The sequence below is a fragment of the Tenrec ecaudatus genome, chromosome 10 (assembly GCF_050624435.1).
Source record: "Tenrec ecaudatus isolate mTenEca1 chromosome 10, mTenEca1.hap1, whole genome shotgun sequence".
Classification (NCBI taxonomy): Eukaryota; Metazoa; Chordata; class Mammalia; order Afrosoricida; family Tenrecidae; genus Tenrec; species Tenrec ecaudatus.
Window position 1 is genome coordinate 119,178,296 of NC_134539.1, and position 2,508 is coordinate 119,180,803.

General features: G+C 48.3%; 1 protein-coding gene across 1 annotated transcript; it reads left to right on the plus strand.

Moving 5' to 3' along the window:
- The first annotated feature begins 1,289 nt into the window (after positions 1 to 1,289).
- LOC142458223 (C-C motif chemokine 4-like) lies at positions 1,290 to 1,987 on the plus strand. Its single transcript, XM_075559266.1, has 2 exons — positions 1,290 to 1,365; positions 1,869 to 1,987. Exons 1-2 carry the CDS (start codon positions 1,290 to 1,292, stop codon positions 1,985 to 1,987), a joined length of 195 nt encoding a protein of 64 aa, XP_075415381.1.
- Positions 1,988 to 2,508: the final 521 nt, after the last annotated feature.

The window sequence follows — 2,508 nt, forward strand, 5'->3', positions numbered from 1 at the left end:
GCGATCAGCATGGCAGGAATAGAAGAATAGACGCTTATCTTGCAATAAATGGGTGGAAGCACAGATAGTTGGGGGGTGGGCAGACCACACCCAGGGAGGTACATGAGAATCCAACATAAAGAAGGGGAAGGGGGGAAGGAAGAAAGAGAATCAGAGTGGGGAGAAATTGAGAGATGACATGGGGGGAGCAAGGCACTAATCCACCCAAGGGAGAGTATTGGTTGTGTCCCCACAGAACTGGAATGTGCATACAGACCCCACCATGACACGCCAAAACAAGAGTGCATTTTAATGTGCGGAGGAATCTACAAAAGACTGAACTATATGCCTGGTCCCAACCAAAATCAGCCTGACTCCACCATGGAAAAGAGTGCCCCAGAAAATGAAAATAGATCGTCTAGTGAGGGAAAGGAACTGACCTACCATACCCAGAAGGAAGCTGAAGCAAATGAAGGAGGGAGGAAGGAGTGGAGCACACCAGGGCCCACCAAGCTCAGAGATCAATAGCCCTGCTCAGAGCAACCAATGCACAGAGGACCATAAGGCCAGCCCCACTGCGAAATGGGTCATCTTGCACAGACACATGGCCCTACACATAACAGCAATGGAGACACAGTGTGGGATGTGTGACGGAGCTGCCCCACTACACTGAGGCAAAACACTGGGGGCGTGCAATAGAGTGGTGGGGGAAACAGAACAAGGAGGTCCCAAGGGAGTATCAGGGATGGACTTTGGGGCCAGGGCATGGCACCCCATCAGACTCATCCGGAAAACACTCCTAAAGGTCAACAAACAGACCCTGAACTATTAACAGGCTTTTCTTTCTTTCAAAACAAAAAAGATCCCAGACACTATTCTGATTTATAGCCCGGCACCACCTGCTTTCGTCACCACATTTTGCTGTAGCACGCTTATCTTCAGTGATCATTTCTTGGAGATGAGAATCAAACAGGGCCATGGTATAGGAAACTGACTATTCTCAAGTTGTCGCTAGGATTTTATGCATCATTTCTACAGGATGTTTCTGAATTCAGACCATTCCAATCCCCCCACCCCCTCAACCTTCCTATTGTGCTCCATCAAGTTAATGTTTCATTCTTTCAGTACTCCATTCACTTTATTTAATTATTTCTAGGAAAGTCTGCCTCCTGCACTCCCACCTCTGTCCAAGGCCCCAAAGTCCCTATAAAGAGGAGCTCCCAACTCAGTGTCAGCACAGGACAGTCGGAGTTCTGAAGCTTCTGGATTCTGCAGTCTCAGCGTCTGGAAAGCCTGTCTTCACCAAGACCATGAAGCTCTGCGTGGCTGTTCGCTCTCTGCTTGTGCTGGAAGCTTTCTTCTGCTCTCCGGTCCTCACTGCACCAAGTCAGTCCCTCTTCCACCTACAATTTCTAGAGTCAGGATTTATGCCAAGCCAACGACTCTAGCTGGGGTTGGTCTTTATCCAACAGTGAAACTTGAAGATGGAGCAAAAGGGAGCTGAAGGATTCGAGATAGTCTGCTGTTAGCTGTAGATGATTCTGGTAGACATTTGATCACATTCAAGTGTCTGGGTGTGTACATATTGTTTTATTGGAGAGAAAAAAAACGATAAGGCTATGAAAGCCAGCCAGAATATTCAGTTACTTGATCAAGTCTAGGTCTCCCAATTTGTGAAACAAAGGGAACAGGACATTAGCACTGAGGTTTAATTTAACTCCAATCTTTCAGATTTCTTCCATGGGAACCCCTAGTCAGTAAGACTCCCACTCAGGGTGCGTGAGATCATGTAGGAGACCAACCGTGTTTAGGGTTCTGATGGAGTGAGAGGAACGTTGACAAATGAGCAGCTCCCATGAAATCGGGGCTCCACCCCCCTTTCTCATCAGTGGGCTCCGACCCTCCGACTGCCTGCTGCTTCTCCTATACCCTGTGGCAACTTCCTCGGAACTTTGTGATGGATTACTACGAGACCAGCAGCCTCTGCTCTCAGCCAGCTGTGGTGTAATGTCAACCTCGGGCTTTCCGGAAGGGGAGGGCAGAGACAGGAGGAATGGAAATGGTATCTCTGCCTTAGAGGCCCAAGCAGCAGAGAAGTGAGCCCTTGGAGCAGAAGCCTTGGTGTCCAGGGAGCAGTGTTGACATAGGTCACGTGGGGGGGGGCTTGTTGAGCTCCTTGGGGTCGGGAAAGAGTCAAGGGAGCAGAAGGGCTTCCTGGAGAGAAGTTAACCACAGGTCAGGAACCTAGAAAAAGTGCTTTAAAAGTCACAGAGATGGGAACTGATTTTAAAAAGTCATGCTCGAAAAGGTGTAGAAAAGTCATTTCTCAGGACAGTAGGAAATATTAATGATAAGACTCACTGGTTTCCAATTTAAGCAACCCTAAACCATCATTGAGTCCAAGGAGGAGAAATTATGGGGAGTCTTTCTTCAGTGTGACCCTCAGGAGCTCCATCCACTAGAACCACCCTATGTGCGCCACCAGGATGGTATTCAAGTCCGTGAGACACTGGCTACACTAAAAGAAGA